Source organism: Anabrus simplex, chromosome 3 (assembly GCF_040414725.1).
Source record: "Anabrus simplex isolate iqAnaSimp1 chromosome 3, ASM4041472v1, whole genome shotgun sequence".
Lineage (NCBI taxonomy): Eukaryota > Metazoa > Arthropoda > Insecta > Orthoptera > Tettigoniidae > Anabrus > Anabrus simplex.
Window position 1 is genome coordinate 194,378,182 of NC_090267.1, and position 22,345 is coordinate 194,400,526.

General features: G+C 40.3%; 1 protein-coding gene across 3 annotated transcripts in view; it reads right to left on the bottom strand.

Moving 5' to 3' along the window:
* LOC136866139 (protein abrupt) overlaps positions 1 to 21,984 on the bottom strand; it is a 251,341-nt gene extending 229,357 nt beyond the window's left edge. For all 3 annotated transcript variants that reach the window (XR_011017910.1, XM_068226626.1, XM_067142840.2), the window contains exon 1: positions 21,322 to 21,984. Coding sequence is in view for 2 of the 3 variants with exons in the window: in XM_068226626.1 (XP_068082727.1) it covers positions 21,322 to 21,495 (174 nt within the window). In the remaining variant the exon portion in view is untranslated. The remainder of the gene's footprint in view (positions 1 to 21,321) is intronic.
* Positions 21,985 to 22,345: the final 361 nt, after the last annotated feature.

Genomic DNA, 22,345 nt, shown 5'->3' on the forward strand with positions numbered 1-22,345 from the left:
ATGGCACTTCTATATCATAATTCTCTTACACAATTAATGGAACAAATTCCCCATGCTGGTTTCTCCTAAGGCAGTCTAATTCTGAGGATATGTCATCGATTCTAGGCGCCTTGTTCCTATTTAGGTCTCTCTTTCTGTTGAATTCTGACCTCAAAATTGGGTCTTCCAATTAATCAGCACCAACAGCCAGAACCTTATCATCTACTCATTTCCTTTGATTCAACTGTTGGATATGTTCCTGCCATCTTTGTCTTGTCTTCTTTCCCTAAAAGTGGTTTACCATTTCAGCTCTTAATATTCATACACCTAGTTTTCCTTTATCCAAATGTTTCCTTGTTTTTCCTCTATGCAGCATCTACCTTTCTTACAACCACACAACCTTCAACATACTTGCACTTAACCTTCAATCATTCTTCTTTCTTTCTTAATGGGGCCTCTAAATATTAGTTCCTAATTAGCATTGACCTCTAAAATCTTTTGCTACCATGTTTTTCCTTCATTCCCACCTAGATATACCTGCTCCCTTCAAAAAGCTGCAGGTTGTTCTTATTGGGTCTTCTTGGATTTTTTCTCTCACTTCACCTAGTAGTCTTAGAGTGGAGTGTCTGATTCTATCCAGCACCTCACATTCGAAAAGTATGTGTTCAGCTGATTCCTCTGCTTCATTCCATTTCCTACATGTGTTCTCTCTTATTACTCCAATTCTATGTAGGTGTTTTTTCAAATGGCAGAGTCCTGTCAACAGTCCTACTACCCATCTTATATTTTCTCTCCTGAGTTTCAACAGTTCTTTAGTATGCTTTTTGTTTGGTCCTTTTTTCAGTTCCTTTGCAAGCCTGCATTCTGGAGTATTTTCCCAGTTTTTCATTTGTTTCTTTTGTACCAATTTTCCTATGTAGTATCGGGCTTGTCCATAGGAAATCCCATATAGAGGTTCTGGGCCTACAAAATATGTTTCTGCCCCTTTCCTGGCCAGTTTATCTGCCTGTTCATTTCCTTCTATACCTGCATGACCTGGTACCCATATTATTTTGACAATGTTGTACTTTGAGAGCTTCAGGAGAAGCGAGTGGCAATACCAGACAATTCTGGATATTATCCGGGCTGCCTCTAGTGCCTTAATGGCCGCGTGGCTGTCTGTAAAAATGAAAATGTTCTTATTCCTATAGTTCATTTTCAGATTTTCTTCAAGACATGTTGTGATAGCTATCATTTCAGCTTGAAAGACTGTAGTGTGTCTGCCCAGGCTCATCTGCATTGATCTCTCAGGTCTTCCCCCGTTGATCCCTCCTCCTGTGCCATCCACAGTCTTTGAGCCATCAGTCCACCACAACATATCTTATTTTTCAGTATTCTATTTGTTGATATCCCAGTCTTCTTTTATTATCTGGGTCTCAAACAGTTTTTCAAAGTTGTACTTCGGTATCATATGATCAGAAGGCTTGTGTAGAACTTCCTCTGTTATTACTCTGTTAATTTTACAGTGCCCTAGATTGGGTCTTTGTGCATTCCAGCACTCTGATTAGTGCCAGTCTGTATGTACTCATTCTAGCCTGTCCTTTTATGAAATTGCATAGTGATGGGAGGTCTAGTAAAGTATTCAAGGCTTCTGTCGGTGCAGTTCTCATAGCCCCAGTTATGGCTATGCATGCCATTCTCTGTAGGCTATCCAATCTACTGCCGACTTGCCCTGACTTACTTTCTGCCACCAGATGATTGCAGCATTGGCCATCAACGGTCTAATGATCAATGTATATCCACTTTACCATTGATGATCTTAGGCCCCATGTCTTCCCAATGGCTCTTTTACATGCATACAGCAAGTTCTTGGCCCAGGTTATGTTCCTTTCTATATGTGGATTCCAGGTTAGATTTTTATCTAACACTACACCTTGGTGCAGTGCCTGTTCTTCCATACACACACACACGCACGAGGATTGGAACTTAAATAGTGGCAACACTGCTGTGGAGACGCTATGCAACGGAATCTAATGTTGTCACTGATAGCACACATTGGTTACATACCTACCTTACCTCAGAGCAAATTGACTCGCCCTTCACACATCACCTGCGTGTGCACAAGCAAGAGAAACACAGTCACGTGTGAGGTAGCGGTCTAAAATAACGTTGTCACTATGTTTTCCAAACAGGAAAAATGGAGTTGGATCAAGATTGAATGTGCCAGAGGTTGTACAGCACAACAGTGTCATCAAGGTCTTCAAGAGGCTTGCGGGCAATCTGCATTGCCTTACAGAACAGTGGCACATTGGGTAAAAGCCTTCAACGATGGTCGGCAATCTATGGAGGACATTCATCGGGCAGGTCGTCCTACGTGTCCGCGTTACTGGACAGTGATCGAAACCAGGCGGTTCGTGAGCATTTGCTTCAGAACTGTTGCAGAGACTCGACAGACAGTAGACTGCTTCATTCGCACCATCAACAGAACAGGCTCTGCTAAATGTATACTACAACTTCCACATCGCTGGCAATGGGTTATACACAATGCTGGTGACTTCATTGAAGGAGAGTAAAGGTTGCTAACATGTAACCCTTTTGTATCTGTTGTAAATAAATAGTTGCCACTATTTAAGTTCCAACCTTCATATCTTGCCCAAAGAGCTTCAGTGATCTCTTTCCCTCTAATTTTCTCCTTCTTGTAAAAGGGACTAGAGTTATCTTGTTTGGGTTGACTGATAGTTGCTCTTCCCGACACCAGTTCTCCACAAGGTTGAGTGATCTTTGCATCAGGTCCTGGATAACACACATCACCTCACCTCGCACCACAATCACTAGGTCATCTGCATATCCTTGTGTACAGAAACTCTGTTCATTGAGCATAGCTATGATTTTGTTCACCACGAGGTTCCACAGCAGAGGCGAAAGAACTCCTCCCTGAGCACAGCCTCGGGTGGCCCTAACCGTGAGCGTTTCTTCAAACAGGATTGCTTTTATCTTCCTTCCGTCTAACGTGGATTTAATCCATTTGACGACGGTTTTACTCACCTTGCTCTTTTCCAATGTTTTGATCATAGTCGTAGGTTGTATTGCTGAAGGCTCCTTCAATATCCAGAAATGCTGCCAATGCAATTTCCTTATATTCTAGGCTTTCCTCTAGTTTACAAACCAACTGGTGGATCTGCCAGGTCTATATGCAAACTGATTTTCATGTAACGTTGAGTTCAGTTGCACTGTTCTTCTGATATATTTATCCAGAATTTTTTCCATTGCTTTCAACATGAAGGAGGTTGAACATAATGGTCTGTATGCTTTGCCTTGGGCATAGTTTGCCCTTCCAGGTTTAGGTATGAATACTGCTTTAGCTTCAGACCATGATTTCGGCACGTACCCGAAAGCTAGACTAGCTCTGAAGAGGTCTGTCAGAGCATTGACGAGTATCTCCCGTCCTTCCTGTACGAGTATCAGAAGTATCTCATCTGGCCTCGGAGCCTTTATAAGGTGAAACGTGTTGATTGCCCATTTTACATTGTCGTGTTTTATTATTCTGTTGACACAGTTCCAGTCTGCTCTTCGAGCTCCAGTCTCTGTTCCAACCATTTCTTCTTCTGTCATCTCCTCAGCCTCACAAAAGTGACACGCCATTAGCATCTCCAGTGTGCCCTTCCCCGCCTGAGTAAACGACCCATCTGGTTTCTCCAGTGTCCCCATCTGATATATATGGGTTGCTTTCAGAACCTTCTGGAATTTTGTTGTATGAGTGTGTGATTCCACTTTCTCACAGAACAGTCTCCAAGATTTTCTTTTTGTTTTCCGTATCTCTAGGTTATACTCAGCGAGTTTCCTATAATATACGACCCACATACCATTTCCAGATGATATTCTATACAATATCCTAAACTCTTTTTTTCATTTTGGCTAGTTTGTTGTTCTACCACCTTACTTTTTTGGTGTTTTTCTTTTCTTTGAGAGGACAGTTGTCATGGAATGAGTCTATAATGGCCTCTTCTAATACTTCCACTGCCTCATCCAATTCTTTCTGTCCTTTCAGGTTAGTTGGAATTTTTGTACAGCCTTCACTAGAACTTCTTCTATAACGGCCTCTTCTAATAGTTCCACTGCCTCATCCAATTCTTTCTGTCCTCTCAGGTTAGTTGGAATTTTTGTACAGCCTTCACTAGAACTTCTCTGTATCTATCCCAGTTAGTTCTTTTTGGGTCTCTGTACATCTCAATCCCACATAGTCTCACATCTATTGCAAATTGGATGTGCTGGTGGTTTGCCAATGATCGTTCCTCCAGCACCTTCCAGTCTTTAATAAAATTTGCAATTTGTATAGTGCTTAGTGTAATGTTTATTACCTCCCTACAATTTGTATTTATAAATATAGGCTTGTTTACTAGGTTTACTACTGTCAACTCAGTTCCAATAATAAACTCTAGTAAAGACTAACCTCTTGCATTGCAATTCATGCTGCCCCATGCCATGTGGTGTGAATTTGCATCTGCTCCAAGGACTAGGTGTTCGCCTTCCCTCTTTGCGTTGCAAATTAGGTTCTCAACTTCTTCTGATGGGGGAAGATTAGTTGAGTCATATGGGAGGTATGCAGAGCCTATGGTTATTTCTCTGGGACCTGCCTAATTTCCAAGTTTTATCTTGGCCACCACTACGACCTTTGAACAATGTTCCTGCAACAGAAGGCATTTTAGTTTTCTGCTCACAAGTAAACATCTTCTTCTGTCATCTTCTCAGCCTCACGAAAGTGACACGCCATTAGCATCTCCAGCGTGTCCTTCCCCGCCTGAGTAAACGACCCATCTGGTTTCTCCAGAGTCCCCACCTGATTTATATGGGCTGCTTTCAGAACCTTCTGGAGCCTTGCTGTTTCAGTGTGTAATTCCATTCCAAGCACATCATTCCATACATTAGCTTACCTCCAGATTCCGCCAGTCCTGCTACTCTGCCCTTAACTACCCATGGCTCTCGTATAAGGGCCACATCGATAGCCTCGGACTTGAACTTCCAGACGAAATTGGCCACAGCTGATTTTTTATGTTGAAGGTTGGCCTGTAGAACTTTCAGCACCATCCTTGCCAACGCTAGGTTTTGTTTTTCCCTTAATTACTTGAAATTTGATCTGCCAAGCTTGGCCTTAAAGCCTCTCTTCTTGAGCTCTTCAAAATCTCTTTCATTAAGGGCCAAAACAATTGTCCTTCTTGTGTCATCAGTAGTTGTTGCATTCAGCACTCTCCACTCTTTCATCCGAAGTTTGGTGTCATGCTGATGTATCCTGACAAGCACATCATCAACCTTCGTCTTGTCAAATGGAGGAGGAAACTTGGTGATGACCTTTGTAGTATTCAGCACCTTCTTGACTTCTGCCTCTCCTTTCCAAGGGTTGCAATTGGCCACTGTCTGTTCCAGCCAGCTTTTAGTTTCTGGATTTGCACAGATCAGTACCATTGCTCAACTTTCCAGCCTTGGAGACTCAAGGAAGCCTGGAAGGCATCCGTCCGACAGCTGTTTCATTTGTGCTATCAGAGCAGATGAAAGTTCCTTCACGTCTTCCTCCTTCAGTTTCCCATCTGGAAAGGTTTTATGTATTATTGCTACCTTGATTGAAGTTAAGTCTTTCCGAAAAGGACATGACCGTCTCTTCCTTTTGTTTCTTGGTGGGCGGTTTTGCAGCCAAACTTCATGGCGTACTATACTCCAACCTTGGCCTTTTGGGCATTGTTGGAGGGATAGCCTTTCGATGATCTCTGTTCCTTGGCTTCTTCTCCGTCCAAGTTCCAGCCGCTGTCTGCTCTACTGGAGCTTCTGTTGCCATTTCTTGTTTCGAGTCGGCGACAGCGTGTCCAATTGGGACTTCTGTCTCCATTTTCTCATCTTGGGCTTGCTCCCGGATCTGCTCTACTGGAGTTTCCATGGCTTCCCTTGATGTAAAAATTTTTGAAATTGGTTCTATATAAACATTCATATTTAAATCAATCACAGGGTTTTTGCCCTTCAAGGGTCCTGAGCGTCGTTCTCACCGTCCGTGGTGAGGCATACAGCCAGACATTGTCCTCCCGCAACTCAGGCTCTCCGTAGCAGAGACCACGCCCCTCAGTCCTCCACCTCTGGCCCAAACCTAGCCAGGTTTCTTCACCCTTCAGTAGGCCTACTCACATGGTCTCCACTTGGCATTATCATGACTGAGTTCACAACCATGACTTTCCCCCTAGGTTGGGATCGCCCCTTTCCCAACCCACGGCTCGTCCAGGCTACGTAGAGCAAAGTGATGTGTTGGTTCCAGCACCCCGCAGTGAGCCTTCACCTCAATCACCAGCCCCACTTCACCTGAACTGCCGTATCACCCATGTGGGGGAACCATGGATGCCTCTCTAGCATGTGTGGGTGAACCATTCTTCCTTAATTGTCCTCCATTTTCTATTTACTTTATTCTTTAATCACCTGTATTCTGTTGTCTTCTATTCTTGTACTTTTGCCATTTGTCAAAATGATTTAAGAGAGCCGAAGTGGACATTAACACATCAAAAGTGAAACCAAGTTTTCTAAGAAATAGAACACCTAAAATTTACAGTATATGTGGCTGATAAGTCCACTCTCACATATAAATTGAATGTTGAGATCAGCAGTATTCTGATCATCAGCTAGTATGAGTGAGAGTTACCTGCAGATACTTTTATTTTGTCCTACATATACAAAGGTAATCCCAAAAATAAGGTCTCCAATTTTTTTATAAATACATAGACCCATTTATTTCTACAATGGTTTACATCATTTTACAGTTTGAACATTTAGCTATTTTTCTACTTAATCACCATTTTGGTCGATGCATTTTTGTATGCCCATGTCATACCAACTCGCTGCCATGCTGTTCAGGAAGTTGTGAACCCCATCCTTCACCTCGTCGTCAGTTCTGAATTGCTTTCCAGCCAAATGTTCTTTCAACTTAGGGAACAAGTGATAGTCACTGGGTGCCAAGTCGGGACTATAGGGTGGGTGGGTGATAATGTTCCACTGAAACTGCTGCAGGAGAGCAACTGTTTGTGCAGGAAGAATCAACTCGTTGCTACATGTGGTCTTCAGTCAGCATGCGTGGCACTCATCTTGCGCACACCTTCCGGTATTTCAACTTTTCCGTTAAAATTCTGTGAGCGGCGCTTTGGGAAACCTCAGGAAACAAAGTGCAGAGATCATCCAGGGTGAACCGCCGATCTTCGCGCATGATTTGCTCAACCTTCACGACTGTCTCGACAGAAATTAAAGGTTCCCGCCCCTTTGTTCGTCGTGAATTTCAGTCCACCCGGCTGCAAACTCTCTACACCACTTCATCACCATCATCATCATCTTCCTTCCAAGTATTGGGCTATGTGTCCCGTTACGGTCTTGCATTTTTCTTTTTGCAAGTCTTGAAAGCAATCTAATGTCTCTCCGACGGGTTGCTAGCCTGAAGGAAGTAAGACCATTGGTGGGGCTGCCACCTCTCAGTTAATGGACTAGCTGAAATTACAGCATTTCCTCCATAATTGATGTAATGGTTATACCGCCGTGACTCGGTCGACATTTCTTACATAAATGCACGACTCACCATACAATCCGTCAATTGGTGATGGATTTCAATCGATTCAGTACCTTTTGTGTTCAAAAACCTAATAACTGCGCGCACTTTGCACTTGGCGGTAACATCCAACAGGAGCTCCATTCTCAACGGCTGCCAAGCCAAGACTGAGTGCCTCAGTGCGGCGTGCGCATGTTTATATGCAAGCGCGGGAAACACTCTTCACAATATTGTGACCAACAGCCACACGAACAGAGTTCTGTATTTATAAAAAATAGGAGACCTTATTTTTGGGATTACCCTCGTACGTGGGACTAACATACTAGATACATACATATATATATATGTGCTAATTTAGGATATGCTTTATCTCATTATGAGACATCCTCAACTAAAATAAGTATCAAAAATCGACACAGACAATTAGAACTTATAAAGAACACTTTGAAAGTCATTAAAGAGCATTTATATCAATAGTATTTTACTTATTCTTAATGTTTATGACTTCTTCTTCTTCTTCTTCTAATTTGAAGTTCTTATGCTCTTGATGTTGTTGTGGTAAAATGAAGTGTTTGTCCTATATTTGGTATTCATGACCTCTTAATGTATAAACTGCTGATATGGACTTGCTTTTTGGTTGGCAGGGAAAACTCATCTCTACTGTAGTTGAAGTTTGGTATTTGGTGGTGTCTTACCTGTCAAAAAGATTGTCTTTTTTAAGGAGTCTAAAAAGAGAAAAATGACCTCCCCACTGGTCCCTTTAGTTCTTGTCATACGTGTAGCTGGTGGCTGACTACTCAGGAGAAGAAGAACAGTGGGAGTGGTAGGGGTAGTTTTGCAGTAGGCAGAGCTTGTACTTTGTGGGAAGTTTGTATATCTGTGTGTCTTTTTTTAGTTATATTCTTATGTGGATCTTCTTTTAGGGTTTCATCTAAAAGTATGTTTATGTTTCCAGTGATTTTGTTAATAATGAAATTAGGATTTTGTTTTTGGTAATTTCTATGTAAATTACACTAGCATAACAAAGTTTAGACTCACCTATGAAAATTAATCATTTTCTTAAATAATTGATTTCTGTGAGATGATAAGTGGTACTTTAGTTCTGTTACTTGTGTATGGATGCTTTCAGCACTTTCATAAAGCTATTTGAGTGCATACTGCGAGATTTTACTTTATCTTTTCAAATAAGTTGACAGATTTATGGTCCCCAGCTCTTACTGCCTACTTCTACCTGAATAACTTACAGCCCTTTCCCAGGTAATAAACATACCTCTCTCACATGACTACTTGGCCTTCTTGTTTCCTCACTCTCTTGGAAGTCGACAATTAGCCTATGAAGTTATCCTGAGCAGTTGTATGTTAATCTCTGTACCAGATTGTTTATTTTCTACACTGTTGTTATATGGGCATAACTACGGTAACAAACACACATCAAACAATCGAATATGGGGAAGAAGTTTAATATAACCCAAGAAAACTGAGCCAAGGCTTGTGCTTATAAAAAAATTGGGTGGTCGAACCAAAAAATTTCAGAAAAATTTAAAATTTTAGAGTGCAGCATTTGCTGAGCAGTGAAACGCAGAGAGGAAACGGGTAGTCATAAGGATCGACCACACAGTGGACGTCCACGGAAGACTTCTAAAATTGAAGATAACCGTATTTTAATCCTCAGCAAGCGTGGCAGAAAGTGTACAGCAGTAGATATTTGCTCAGAGATAAATAAAACAAGAGAACAACCTGTGTCTCTGACAACATTGAAAAATCGTCTGCTTGAGGCGGGATTATTTGGTCATGTAGCAGCACGGAAACCACTGTTGAAAACTGTACACAAGCAGAAAAGGCTACAAGGGCCAAAATGCATGCTAACTCGACCGCTGAACAATGAAAAAATGGTGCTTTGGTCAGATGAAACTAAATCTGAAAACTTCCGATCGTCGCCAATACGTTCCAAGTGATAAATGTCATTATTGATCCGTATTGAAGATACTATATGTAGGATGCTAAAAATATTTTTACTATGTCACCTATTCAATACACCAGAAATTTTAAACATTTAGGAATTTATTATTATTTCCATATGAGACATGTTTTGCCCTTCCTTGAGGGCATCATCAGTCATAGTATCACCTTAAGGCATAAATCAGGTACCTGCTTTGTAATTAAAATGCAAATACTAAGATACAAAGTTGACATATCACAGTGGGAAAGTCAAGAGAAAAACAATGTTCAGTGATGATATAGATAACAATATATCGCCGTTGGCTGCAAACTATCAGTTGTGAAGGACAACAGCGTCAGGTTGCTAGGGTACGTCCTACAAAGGATGACAACATTAACATGGGGCAGTTTAAGGGAAAGCAAGTGACTTGCACCAATAGGCGAGACCATAGGGCACTTGACAGTGTCCAGCAGCAGTGGTCCACATGAAGTACTGACGCTTTATTATCAGAAATGCTGGTAACTATCACCAAATTTCACTAAGAAACAGTGTTCATTGAGAAAACATTCATCAATAATGGAGCTCAAATGGGTTATGTTAACTTATTTATAGACACAATAGTCGGCACCAAAGCGTAAAGCCATAGGGTATTTTAGAAGTGTCCAGCAGTGGTGGTCCGAAGAATAACTGACGCTGCTCTATTAGAAAATCTTAGGAAATTATAAAGTTTATATATATATTTACATGGGAGCAGTTTGGAGTGAAAGAGTATAAAGGGTCTGGCACCAATGTTCAGAACAATAATTACTGCCTTGGTTGACAATCACAGTTTGACAGGGCAACCACACAGTAATATTTACATTATTCTATTAATTACAAGCTTATAATACATATTATTTACAAGGGAGCAGGTTGGGGAGAAAGAATACAAAATGTCTGGCACCAATGTGCGTCACATTATTTCTGCCGTTGGTTGACGATAGCGCATGAACAAGGTAACAACACAGTAATATGTAGTGTGGTCTGACCTCAGTTCATATATTAGTGGAAAGCTAGGAAAAATATTCCACCGATTTTTCAAGATTGCCAAAGGTTCTATTAGGCGATAGTCATTCTGGAAGCTGTCTGGTTGACCCGGGACTTCACGTCGTAATGTGAGCAGCATTGAGATTTGGTTGCACGGAGAATGACTTATGACTGTACACATTAGCACCTGGGACAAGGAAAGAGTTTCTTGAATAATAGGTTTGAATGTTGAACAAAAGAATCACTCGTAGTGTAACGTAATCAAATGTCAATAAAATTGACTAAAGAAAATGTGATATTTGAAACAGTTTGAAATTATCACACATGAAATATTTGTTTAGGGTTACGTGCAATTTTAACTCAATCACTTGAAAAAGAAAATGTTTCATTTGTAAACCGATTTGGTTCATTAATTTGAAATTAAATGAAATGGGTTTCACTCTTCCACAGTCCGTGGTTTGATCACAAGAAAAAAATACTCTCTATTGAAAACCCACAATTTAAATACACAGTTCATTGCTAGTCATGTATAAACAGTTTAATTTTGCGGTAAATGTACACCTTAAACACAGTCTAATGTCTACCATGAATGCAAAGTTCGAATATGTAATTCACTTCTTAGCACAGTTCAATGTCTACCACGAGTGCACGGTTCAATTACGTGTTTCACCTCTTAACACAGTTCAATGTCTACCATGAATGCACGGCCGAAATAAATATCCATAGTCAGTCATTAACACATGGCTCATTGTCTATAGCTAATGCAAGTTCAAATAAGCATTTCACAGTCTATCATTAACTCACAGTTCAATGTCTGCACAGATCAAATGCGTAGTACATGGATTGAAACTAATCACAGTCCAATGTCTACTCTGAATGCACAAGGTATCCCACGATCCCACGATTTCTATAAGTCCGATGACACAGTCATAGATTGAAATTAATTCATTAATTCATCCCTTGTCACAGCCTGAAGAGTTCTAAATCTGATACACAAAATTTGCAAAATATTTCAATTAGTTGGCAAGGCGAATATCGTTCACAATTTATCACTGTTTGGATTGTTTCATCAATCATGGGTTATGAACACTTGTAATAAATGTAAATTTGAAACATCTGTCCGAATAGATCCGACTAGTTTAAATCAATCTTAACCGAGGCTAGATTCTATCACTGGTGAATCACGAGAAATTTACAAGTCCACACACAATTTTATAAAGTTTAATTCTGAGACTGGGGCAAAATAAGACTATCACTTGCAACTCGCTGAAATATTTATAAGTTTGAATGTGGAGTTTAAGTCTTGAACTCAGCGGAATGAGACCATCACTTGCGTAGCGTTGAAATTTTTACAAGTCTGAACTCAGTACTGTGGAGTTTAAGCCTTGAACTTGGCGAAATGAGACTATTACTCGCGTAGCATTGAAATTTTTACAAGTCTGAACTCAGTACTGTGGAGTTTAAGTCTTGAACTCGGTGAAATGACACTATCACTCGCGTAGTGGCGTGGTCCCCATGAGCCGACCGACGGGTTCGACGGTGGCATAGAGGATCCGTGTTCTCGCCCGCTGCTCGCCACATGAACTCCACACATACTCTGACCCACACACTGTTCTGCTTAGGGAAGCAGCTCTCAATTTATACATGAACCAAGCCAAAATCTGTCTTGACATTTCGCTCAACAACTTTGTTGTCTCTTGCTGGATTTTTACCAAACCTTGTAGGAATGGAGATAAAATATGGAGCTACATGATGATGATCTTGATTTTACCCAATTACTGTATTGCTGGGAGAAAAGTTATTATCTGAAGAACCTTTTGAACATTCCATGCTGACGTAGGCTCTCTCTGTGTCACGGGGAGGCAGGCTGTGACGTCAACTCGCTCTATGTCACACACACACAGATTGCTCGCTGTCCCTGGCTGTCCTCTACTGCTGAGCCGGCGCATAGCGCGAAGTTTAAGTTTTAAATGCGGGGACTTAGTTCTGTACCGCCGTTCCCGGTACAATATAAAAAGGTAACCTAATGAATATTTTAGAGTTACAGTAGGTAATTTACATAAAAATAGACCAAAAACAAAATTCTAATTTCAATATTGATGAAATCACAGAAAACAAACATATTTTAAGATGAAACCCTAAAAATATATCCATGTAAACACATAACTAAAAAAGACACTATAAGATATACGAACTTCCCACAAAGTACAAGCTCCGCCTACCACTCCCTCCATTCCCCTTCTCATGCTTTCAACCAGTCAGCTGCTCAATGCGAGCAGTCAGTCAGCAGCTACACGTACGAGACAAGAACTAAAGGGGCCAGTGGGGAGGTCAAATATTTAATATATATCTTTTTAATATTTTCACATCACATTAGCAAGGTTTTCTTCACAGTAAATTAAAACATTTTCACTTTTGAGACTCCTTAACAAAATAAGATCATATTAACAGATAAGACACCACCAAATACCAAACTTCAACTACAGTAACAACCAATAAAGAGAATCACTTTAGAATTAAATTTTAAAAAAAACATCAGTTATATATTAAGAGGTCTTTAACAAATATAGGACAAACATTTCATCATTCTACCTTCAACAGCGTCAAGGACATAAGAACTTTTAACTTCAAATCAGAAGATGAAGATGGCATCATAAACATTAAGAATAAGCAAAATACCATTAACATACATGTTTTTTTAATGACTTTCAAAGTGTTCTGTACATGTTTTAGCTGTCTGTGTCAATTTTAGATATTTTGCTGAAGATGTCTTATAACGAGTCGAAAGATATCCTAAATTAGCATATGTATATAATGTGTTAGTCCTATGTATATGTAGGGGGAAACTCTCTCAATCAAAGTTGAGTAAAGGTCGATAAGATCCATACAATGAAGTTCATAAATTGTTGCCTGCAGGGCAAAGTTCCATCTTAGGCCATAGAGATCAAGGCGCTCAGTGAGGAAGTGTGCCACAGAGAATCCAGCACTGCACGAACACAGTGGGGGGGGGGGGTCTTCCATCTTCAGGAAGTATGAAAGCGTAAATTTTCCATGATCTATCCTCAACCTGCACAAAACTATGGCATCTCTCTTTGAAGGTTACATTGCAGTTGTCTTCTTAACTGTTCTGCTAGCCACTCCAGTTCCCAGGATGCCAAGATGGTTCGGCATAACTTAGAAGAGATATCCCCAGCAGGAATATCCATTGGTCTAGGTGGTAAAAGTACTGATTCTTTCGCAGTTTGATCTGTCAGTTCATTGTCTGCAATCCGCTTGTGGCTAAGAAGCCATGCAAAAGTGATTCAGGTGCCAGCATCACATGATGTAGCTATGTCATGGATCCACTTCACTAGCGGATGTTATGAAAAATATGAATCAATATAGAGAATGGTTGCCCAGTTGTATTTCTTTTCAATAATCACCACCACCATGAAATGGCGTATGGCTTTTAGTGCCGGGATGTGTCCGAGGACTTCGGCTCGCCCGTAGGCGACCTGCGCGTCATGATGAGGATGAAATGATGATGATGATGACAACACATACACCCAGTCTGCGTGCCAGGGGAATTAACCAATTATGGTTAAAATTCCTGACCCTGCCGGGAATCGAACCCGGGACCCCTCTGACCAAAGGCCAGCAGGCTAACCATTTGGCCATGGAGCCGGACACCACCAAAGATTGCAAAGAGCTTAAGGGTCAGTACACATGCAAATGTGCCCTCAACCATGCCAAACCACAAACTTCAGATCATCTAACAAGGCAAAGACCTCTACAGTAAGTAGAGACACTGGATAGTAAGATCTTGGTGCTAATACAGTGGTGGAAATTAGTATCAAGGCATGTGGTTTTGTGTGGGGGAAAACAGTTTATTTACATATTTAGTAAGTTAATGCATGCATTTTTTCCTGTACAATCAAAGCATACAAAATACATTCTCATTTTATGTTTATCACTTATACTTGAAAAATATATATATATCCTATACCTATGTGGAAACTGATATAAAGGCACTTATGTATTTTAGTTAGAATAAACTATGGTAAACAATAAACATATCACAACAATGACCTAGTATTCAGTTGAACCTCCATTGTTCTTAACCCGCGAGGGGTCGTGTGCCAAGTGTAACGTCAAGAGTCGCGTACAGTCGTTTCGACCGGAAATCAATAAAACACCAAACACAACGCTTACTTAGTACGCTATTTATTGTTACAATAATATAAGATAATACTATTTAAACACTGACGAACACTTTTTAACATAATTATAATCATGAGATTGCCTTTTGCTGATGAAATTTTAAATAAGAATTAAAGTTCTGTTTGTGGAAAATACTTTTAAAATGATGTTTAATTTCATTTAACACACATCTAGACAATGCTCCTTCTCCCTCTACTCAACAATGAATGATAAGAGTGCACTTGCAAGTGATAAATATCATTATTGATCCGTATTGAAGATACTATACGTAGGATGCTAAATAGTTTAAGTCACCTATTCAATACATTAGAATTTTTAAACATTTAGGAATTTATCTTTATTTCCATATGAGACATGTTTCGCCCTTCATTGAAGGCATCATCAGTCATAGTACTACCTCAAGGCATAGATCAGGTACCTGATTTGTATTAAATAAATAAATAAATAATAATAATAATAATAATAATAATAATAATAATAATAATAATAATAATAATAATAATAATAATAATAATAATGTCAATATTATATCCTAGCATTTACAATTAAATTTTGTGCCTTGCGGTAGTACTATGACTGATGTTGCCTTCAATGAAGGGCGAAACATGTCTCATATGGAAATAAAGATAAATTCCTAAATGTTTATAAATCTAATGTACTGAATAGGTGGCTTAATAAACTATTTAGCATCCTACTAACAGTGCACTTTCCGCATTACAAATAAGTCTACGCCATGAGTCGCATATTCAAGTTTAAAAACGTCATATTAAATCCATTTTGAACCGAGAATTTTATGGGAACAGAAAAGAAGAAAAAAAAAAAGGTTGAATTGAATGGAGACAGGTAACGTGAGGAGTCGCGTGCAAACGAAACGACCGGATAGCCAGCTTGTCACTCACTGAAGGAGTGGAGAGGGATAACAGTGGTGTGACAGAAGTGTGGACGAGTCAATTGAAAGGTACTGAGGGGTAGGAAGTATAATAAACATTGTTTGCGGAATAATTGATCAAAATAAACAGAAATGGTTGAAACAATCGGATGCGACCCCTCAAGGATAAATAACTGCAAAAATCCTCTTGGGCATTGATTGTATAAGAGCCATGAACAAACAACTGATCATGCTACTGATCGCCAACGTTCTGCGAGGACATGGCACATGAAGGAGAAGAAGAAGATGCTTTAATCCACCACTTGATGTTTGATTTCTCAAAATGCTTTCCATGAGACCTTACCTAAGAACATAACAGTAGGCACAAATAATATTTTAAAAATGTTCATATTTTATTACATTATTCATTTGGTTACTTAGGCGTAGGCCCTACTTCTGCTAATATAACAGCTTAGTCTGATCATAGCCTCTATGGAAACCTGCCATTATCTGTTCATCAGATGTAAATCCAACAGTTAGGTCAATTTACAATTGCATCCAACATGTCCACTTATTCTTAATTATGCATCTTGCTGTGTCAGAAAAATCTCTCACTACCATACTGCTAATGCTCATTTATAAATAAAATATTCTGAACACACAGTCCACCTACACATACAGAGGAGCTGATAATGAATATACATAACTTTTTAAGAATCATTCCATGTATAGTTGGGGACAAATCATAACGACCTCGCCTCACACCACTACTTCCCAGCGGCAGCTCGGTGTCTATTAGTGACTAATAGGATTTACTACCTCTGCTGCAGCCATAGATGCCAAATCGCCTACTGCACTCTACACGAAGAAAGGGTAAATGCTACAGAGAGTGAGGAAGAAAGTGGTTTGGCAGCCTCTCCAAAACAAACAAGGATCACTTAGAGCTCATTAACTCAGCAGGGTGCAGGGTGGGATTTACAGCTGGCTTCCAGCTCGCTTCTAGGAACTGAGGTCGTCATGTTTTGTCCTCAACTATAGAAACCCTGCTGTCTTCTCACATACGACATTACATCTCAACTCAATCACGTAATTACCTTGGATGAGATATCCTATGATATAGATCTTGATTTCCATACGGAGCTGAAATATTTGTCCCGAATTAGTGTATGCATAATTCCAATATAAATGAACTTTAAAATTTTCCACCTAACTCATTTTTGGTTGCCAGCATTTTACCCCAGTGGGCCAATTTGGGCTCGCCAGTTGATATATAGCATATCTACCAAGACACAGGGATAGTGCATAGGCTAACTGGAGACAAAGGCAGTGTGAATGCGGTAAAAATTGGCACACTGGGGCAAAACACTGACAACCAAGAATGAATTGACTGGAAGACTTATAATTTAATTTATATTGGAATTATGCATTCACTCATTCGGGACAAATATATCAGGTTCCAAGTGGGAATCAAGACCTCTATCATTTGATGGCCTAGCAGGCATCAATTTGGTAGCTATTTGCTCTACATCACACCGACACAGATAAGTCTTACGGTGACGATAGGACAGGAAAGGCCTAGGAATGGGAAGGAAATGGCTATGGCCTTTATTATTGTACCTGGTTTGAAAATGGGAAACCATGGAAAACCATCTTCAGGGCTGCCAACAGTGGGGTTCGAACCCACTATCTCCCCAATGCAAGCTCACTACTACGTGCCCCTAACCGCACAGCCAACTTGCCTAGTCAATTTTGTAGTAGAGACCAAGTCTCTCAAAGTGCATTGGCACTACCTGCGGCTGCAAGTAGCCTATGCAATGGTCTCCACTATATGCACTAGTTATGCATCTTGGTAGGAGTGCTAGTACTATATGCACCAGCAATGCGTCTTGGTAGGAGTGCTAGTTACCAACAGAGAGGTTTGGAATGAATCCAGGATTTTTGTATGCAATCTAGTGATTAGAAATTGTATACTACATCTCCTACCCTACCGGCCAACATTCTGATGGTGATTTTTTTTTTTCACCACTGGGACTTGCATTTGCAGTTATTCAGACTTGAAGTGTTAACGATCATGCCCACCAGGCAGGCTTCTACATTAATGATGACAGATGAACAACACGAATAACAACAAGGCATCGACAAGGATTTGGACGCCCTAATAAGCTTAGTAAATAGAAATAGTATGCAAGAAGTACACTCATGAGCAACTGAATAAGAGATAGGTGCCATAATGGGGAAATGGCACTGTGCTTGGCCCAGAGAATGTAATAGGAGTGTGTGGCTTATAACAGCAAGGATGTCAAGACCTCGAACAGGGTGTACGAGCAACAGTTAACTACAGGATTGGTAAGACCATAGACCTCAGCTCATTTCATCGGCCAGATTGTCGGCGTTAGATGTATGGGCCACTCCATCTATGAAGTTGTGGGCTTTCCAAGGGCAACCATATCGAGAGTACATTGTTAGTATGTGAACTAGGACAAAACCACCACCACGGTCAACTGCTATAGTGAACGAGGCGATGATGACAAGGCTTGCTGTTGGCTAGCTCGGATCATAAGAGCGGACAGACCGGCAACAGTACAGCAGATCATTAGTCAATTCAATGCAGGATCCAGAACCATCTCCTCACTATGGAGTACAGAAAGAAATATCCTACAATGGTACCTCTGCTCAACACCCTCTCACAAGGCATGATGACTGATATGGGCAAAGGAACACCATCACTGGACAGTCGAAGCACCGAAAAAAGATTGCCTGGACAGATGAGTTGGTGTATGCTGATCGCTAGTTACGAGTGTATCGTCAACCACATGAGGCAATGAATCCCTCTTGCCAGAAGGGCAAATAATGCTGGTATCCTCAAACGGGGATTGTTCACGTGGGATGAAATGGGACCCTTGGTACATCTAACACGGTTAATGGTTATCTAGTTGTACTTCCTCTTAAAAATTAAAAAACACCACCACCATTCACCTCAGTGGCGAACATTACAGCAAACTGCTGGGAGATCATTTCATCCTTTTGTTCACCTCCAGCCACCCAGCAGATGACCTATTCCTACAGCAAGACAATGTTCCAGCCCATTCCTTCCAAATTGTGGCTGACTGGCTGGATAAGCACTCCATGGATGTGAAGATGCTCGCCTGGCCCCCAAGGAGCCCCGATCTCGAGAAAGATGTGCATGCCCTGGACTCTGCTCCGATCAATCTTTGTGGATTATGGGAGGATGTGCAGCAATCATGAATTGGTATGGCTACCCAATGCTTCCGCTGTCTTGTGGAGTCCATGCCATGCTGCATCACTGCCGTCATCACGGCAGAAGTACTACACGCTACTAGCCAGGTATCTCCAATTCAACTGCTTAAGAGTGTATAAAAGAAAATACATTATAGGAGTAATCGATCTTAAGGTTCATTAAGACAACGTATTAGCCTAGTCTCAACCATAAGAGAGTGGAGAGTAGATTTTAACCAAGAGAAAAACACACAGCACATTGTCTCGAAAAGTGGTAGAGTAACAGCGGCAAATATTTGTGAATAAAATGGGAGCGTGCGAAGTACCAATAAACCTTTAATTAGAAGTCCAGCCCTAGTGACAAGATTTTCACACCCACGGAACGACTGTCGTTTGTTTAAACGCTCACGGCCTTCTCAGAAAGGATGTTGTCAAGCAGTGCTCAGTGCTGCCAACCTCTGCACTAAGGAACTAATGAGTGAGTGGTGCTTCCATAGCTGATGGTGGTGATTATTGTTACACGATTGCTGAGGAGTTGTTCTTGCATGTGGGCGTTAGGATAGGACCTGGACAAGACCTGTGATATAGGAACGAACAAAAGGGAGGGGTTAGAGTTAGGTTAGAGCCACAAAGTAGCGCATTCTATGCAGTCTAGTGTTTGGAATGATGAATTACAAGATTCGATCACTTCCAATAAAAGTTCATGTTACATTTCCTTGCGCTTTTATTGTACTGGGGTTGGTAACAGATTATGATTAACATTATTGACGGGAATGAGATCACGTGCCACTTTACGTTGGCCAATAGGAATGCAAGTAGCTACTTCAGAAATGAAAATGGCATGTAATACTCTTCAATAGGTTATAAAGTCCGGCTCCATAGCTAAATGGTTAGCGTGCTGGCCTTTGGTCACAGGGGTCCCGGGTTTGATTCCCGGCAGGATCGGGAATTTTAACCATAATTGGTTAATATCGCTGACACGGGAGCTGGGTGTATTTGTCGTCTTCATCATCATTTCATCCTTATCATGACGCGCAGGTCGCCTACGGAAGTAAAATCAAAAGACCTGCATCTGGCGAACACTCCCGGCACTAAAAGCCATACGTCATTTCATTTCATTAGATTATAAAGTTAAATGTAGTTCTTGGGCCGGGATGGTGGGTTCCTGGACATCAGCTGTAGATTTACTGGCATGTAAAAGAACTTCTGTGGGACAAAATTCCGGCACCTCGGCATCTGCGAAAACCGTAAAAAGTAGTTATTGGGACGTAAAACCAATAATAACATTGTTATTAATATAGAACTTTTTGACAAACGCAAGACAAATGCAAGAATAAAGTATAATAGGTCTTCTCTCTAAAATTTGAGTTAGCTAGCTGAGTTTATAGGCCTAAATGTCGTGAGTAAGGCGATTCACATATGAAGGGTAAGTGCGCCCTGTGTGAGAGGTTCTCTCATTGCGCGACCAGTGGCGGTGGTGTTATGATGAAGTCGTGTTGAAAACTTTCTCCCGTTGTAGGCGTTAGTATTTGACTTAAGTCCCACGCAAAAAGTTCTCCATTTGCAGTAACTCATAAATGAGTCTTCAAAAATTATGAGTCGGGGAAGAATGCTGGGTAATAAGCGCTTACCGAGCTTGATAGCTGCAGTCGCTTAAGGGCGGCCAGTATCCAGTATTCGGGAGATAGTAGGTTCGAACCCAATTGTTGGCAGCCCTGAAGATGGTTTTCTGTGGTTTCCCATTTTCACACCAGGCAAATGCTGGGGCTGTACCTTAATTAAGGCCACGGCTGCTTCCTTCCCTTCCCTGTCCCATCGTCGCCGTAAGACTCAACTAGCAAGAGGAAAAAAAAAAAAAAAGCCTAAGTGCTGTTACAAACTCTAGCTATCACTGAGAAGTAAACTCACAATACAAAATAATGTGAGAGAAAATCTAATATAGCGACCACTCAGGGGTTGATTTCCACTTACTTATGACATTAAAAATATCCTGTCACTAGGGCTGGAATTTTACCAACCTTTATTAGGTTATGTTTCATAAAAATACTTCAGATACTGTAAGTTTGCAATTTGGCACACAGGTTAGGTCAAAATTTGCAAATAAATATATACAGTGAATTAAGAACACTAGGCCTACTATATAATTATCTTAAGCAGTTAATAACCATGACAATGATAGCAGCTTGCAAATATTTTATTTTAATAACAGGATATGAAACAAGGTCAGGTAAGACTTGAAATAGCTGCTTAAACATTTAGCGACATATTTATCACAGATTAGAATATTTTGCAAATGTAAAACAAACTGCCAGCCGGTTCATCTACATTGATCACCACTAACTTGCACCAATTAACCTTTTTTTTTTTTTTTTTTTTTTTACCTATTTCGCCTGTTATTTTCTCTATTCAAGTGTGACGCTTTCGCACAAAAGGCATAAGAAGTCATCAACGAAACAAGGATGTCATTCGAATATAAAAAATCTATCCAAAATGATTGTTATTTGATTGAATTCTGACAAAATGACTTACCTGAAAGTAGTTGGAGCAAGCCGAAAGTATGGTTCTGTGTGCTCGTAATGACCGTCCATCGCAAGCAAGTGTAACATCCACTAACAATTCTCGCTCCAACAACGATCGCAAAGCTTCACCTAACTGTTGTTGATAACTACTCCACCTTAAGCAGAATTCTTGACTTTCCACCATATTTACGAGAAATGCCAAATGTACAAAAGAAAAATTCCGTTTAAATACCTCAAAAACTTGTCCAGAATGTGTGCAATGTCTTCATAATCACAGTAACAAACATTAGCTACACAAAAAATCTGGCTGTGTGCATTCGTATATCTAAGACTGTAACCAAATGACTCCAACACCGAAATAAGCCGAAAGTACCTCTCTTCGTTTGTTTACTTTTTCTGTGATACAGGATTAGTAAACAACAGCGGTCATTGTATCATTATTAAGTTATTAAATCCTTAAGCATTGCTCGGGTCAGTATCCCAACAATCTTTAAAGTCTGAACCATGTATAATACTTCTGAACAAGGATAATTCGCTAGTTTAACTCTTCTATTATACAGACGACACGAAGAACTAAAGCACACACGATTCCCTATATCAATACACAGCACAACACGTTCAAAACAAACAAACGCTCTCCGTCAACAGCTGGTCATTGATTGGTCACGCCTACCTGCAGTGATACACCTATTTTAACACACATTTACCATGAAAATTGTTGTGTTGTTACAAAGCCTACTAGATACTACAAGGCCTGGACGGAGAGCCAATTTTCTTGCATTAAAAGCGGGGTAATAGTTTTCCTCTTTTCCACCTCTAGGTTCGCGTTTATGTTCTGTTGTTTGGCGCGAATTCTATGAATACGTGTGTTACTGAAACATGTGTTATGAGAAGAAATAACATATTAAACATCATTTTATAAGAAAAGGCCTTATCTAACATGAAATATGAAGAGTTTTGTCGTTTTTTAATTTATTTGGTCTCACGATTTGCAATATATGGATGGTTGCTGAGATCAAGGCCCTACACAGTAG